Source organism: Drosophila tropicalis, unplaced genomic scaffold, assembly GCF_018151085.1.
Source record: "Drosophila tropicalis isolate 14030-0801.00 unplaced genomic scaffold, ASM1815108v1 contig_32, whole genome shotgun sequence".
Lineage (NCBI taxonomy): Eukaryota > Metazoa > Arthropoda > Insecta > Diptera > Drosophilidae > Drosophila > Drosophila tropicalis.
The window spans coordinates 110207-113039 of record NW_027172776.1 but is presented as its reverse complement, the minus strand read 5'-3'; the positions used below and the strand labels follow the sequence as shown (position 1 = coordinate 113039).

The 2833-nt window shown below is 36.4% G+C and overlaps 1 protein-coding gene across 1 annotated transcript; it reads right to left on the bottom strand.

Annotated features, from left to right (window-relative positions):
- Positions 1 to 327: 327 nt before the first annotated feature.
- Acsf3 (Acyl-CoA synthetase family member 3) lies at positions 328 to 2488 on the bottom strand. Its single transcript, XM_068284226.1, has 2 exons — positions 2260 to 2488; positions 328 to 2204 (listed from the first exon to the last, which is right to left on the bottom strand). Exons 1-2 carry the CDS (start codon positions 2338 to 2340, stop codon positions 447 to 449), a joined length of 1839 nt encoding a protein of 612 aa, XP_068140327.1. The 5' UTR covers positions 2341 to 2488; the 3' UTR covers positions 328 to 446.
- Positions 2489 to 2833: the final 345 nt, after the last annotated feature.

Here is a 2833-nt window from a genome sequence, read left to right as displayed (position 1 = left end):
TGGAAGGCCATGAAAAATTACGAAAAAATGGACAAAAGCATTTTAAAAGCTTAAGTTTTGATTTTGTTCCTTTACTATGTTTACTAATAGGTATAATTGATAGCTGATCTATCTCTTTTAATTTCAGAGAAAAACATTCTTCAAAACTTCGGTTTTGTCAAAATCAAGATCCTGTTAAATCGCCTCCTGATTGACGACAGTTTTCAGGCCAACTTTTAAACTTACGCGTATTGAGGTTCCGAAAAAAAATTCGCCCTAACATATGTACATACATTTATTTCTATTGGTTTAATGAAGATATTTTTCAGTAATCTGGGCATTTCAATCCCGTTAAATATATGTTTATTATAAATGTAAAGAATAAAACACTTTAAAAAATCACTTAAAATAATGAACATCATGTAGAACTAGGACGGGAGAGTACTTCTTCTGCATGATTTTCGTCTTTACTTTGACTCTAGAGTCTTAAAAACAGTGGGACATTTATGGAAGGGTAAATAACGAGAACAAAAAATTTGAATGGCATCTATTTCCACATTGGCACCTGACGACATTATACAGATGACACCAAGGCGATGACCCCACACTTTATTGGGTATGCCTAATATGGCCACATCGTTGATATTAGGATGAGCTATCAGGACTTTTTTGATATCCGCACAATATATTTTGTAGCCGCCAACTGTAAAAACATCCGCAGTCTTGCTAAGAAAATAAAAATTATCATTGATGTAAGCGAAGATGTCACCGGTTTTAAAATAAGTTTCCTTAAGATCGGACTTTACTTTGCGTTCATATAGAGATAACTTATCACTTGGAATGAATAAACGAAGAGCATCTGTGCTTACATCTAAAGCTGAATCTGAAACATTGTTTAAAGGTAATTGTGGATTCACAGGTTCAAGCGTAAAAAGATCCTCTCCTGCTATTTGCAACTCCCCTATGACAGCGTTAAGCGTTGACGAAGTTACTACGGAATCACTTACTACCATATTATGAATTGCTGATCCGAATCTTATAAGTTCTTTGCCATCGCTGTTTATTAACCGAGCTACAACACCTTTAAGAGGAATGCCCAATGTGCCTGGACTATGCACAGCCGACTCGAATGGTCTTGTCTGTTCATTAACGTAATGACCTAATACCAGACCAGTTTCTAAGGTCCCATAGTATTCGTATATAATTTGATCGGTGATTTTACGCCAACGATGAACTACCGAATTTGGTAATAGGGCGAATGCAGTGATCATAAGGCGTATCTTATGTTTGCAATGATTGACAATATACTCAACCATGCGAGAATCTTGAGCAAACATCTTATCATACTCGGTTATAAGACGCTTATAAATAATTGGCATTGCCATGAAAAGGTTAACTCGCTGCTTGGATGGGCTATTTATGCTTAGTAGGGAACTCCAGGCGTTACGGCCATCAAATTTATTTTGCAGCAAAACGTTGCCACCAACTGAGAGTAGGCTACCAATTATAGTGTGCATGCGATTCATTGGAATAATGGGTAACATGCAATCTCTACTTCCCAATCCCAAACTGTCTATCAAGCAATCTTGCTGCACTTCAAGGTTGCGATGTGTGAGTGTTACTCGTTTTGGACTTTTAATAGTGTTTGGAGTATATATGAGCATTGCTGGAGCCCAAGAATAAAAGTCGTTAGCAATAGTACCCTCGGGGAGTATCTTACCCTGAATTCGAACTAATTGTCTTTCATACGTTGATGTGGATGATACGCGTTCAAGGTTAGGGATAAAGCTATGATCCACAACTATGTTGGCTATTTTCAGCATATTAGACAAATTTTGAGCAGTATTCTCGCAGTCAACAGTAGCTACTACAAGTTTCGGCTTGAAATCATTTGCTTGTCTTCGTAGCTGCTCCAATGTTTGAGTCGACTCCAGTGGAACAGCTACCTGTCCTGATATCCAACAACTCCACTGTATAACTATCCATAAAACGTTATTCGATGAAAGAAATGCCACATTTGAAAGTGAGGCACTACCACATATATTTGATATTTGTATGGCCAATCGTTTTGCAGTTAAATACAACTGGAAATACGTAAATTCGCCACAGAAATCCTTTACGGCAAGTTTATCGGGAAAAAGCAGAGCTTTCTTGAATGTAGGCACAACAAAATTACTCTCTTTGTCTTTAATAAAGCTCATTCTTAATTTTTCTATTAAGTCATCCTACAAATTCATTAGAATCTTAAATAATTTAGTCCACTCATCAGAGTTCGCTTACCTTATTTACGAACTCAGTGCAAAACAGTCGCAGCCAAGGCCTCCAGAGCATACGTTGCAAACGCCGCCTCGCTAGAATCATTTTAGCTTACAGATCCGCCCTCAAATACCCTAACATGGATTACCAATAAACTAACACGTAATGATGGTTTGTTTCCTTTTTTTCAAAAAAGAATAAAATTATAGATTAATCATAGATTAATTTCAACATCAGCTTGCTAAGATTTATAGCATCATCTTGACTGTTCTAGTTTTCGACACATAATTTCTTTACATACTCTTTTACAGCCAAATTATTGTACTAGTCGTAATCGCAAATATTTTTAATTCTGCAAGTTGTTTCAGGTTAGTTTACCTTTTTTTTTATAATTAACAAATATACAATCTTATTTCACTCTAGTCTTGGCCTCACGCCACCGGGTAACAGCAGCAGTAGGATTTTTTCCAAAAGCGAATACGCCACATCAATACCGACCAAAAAAATATTCTCCTCTTCGACGTGACGTTCGTGTTTTTCATAGCTCCTGAGTATTTATCAATATTTATTGTTTTTCTCAATTTTTAGTTGTGCTTAG

Excerpts from the sequence above, each read along its gene's own strand:
- Acsf3 (XM_068284226.1), bottom strand. The coding sequence starts at position 2,340 with ATGATTCTAGCGAGGCGGCGTTTGCAACGTATGCTCTGGAGGCCTTGG. Across the intron at positions 2,205-2,259 it reads GCACTGAGTTCGTAAATAAG|GATGACTTAATAGAAAAATT; the intron begins GTAAGCGAACTC and ends ATGAATTTGTAG.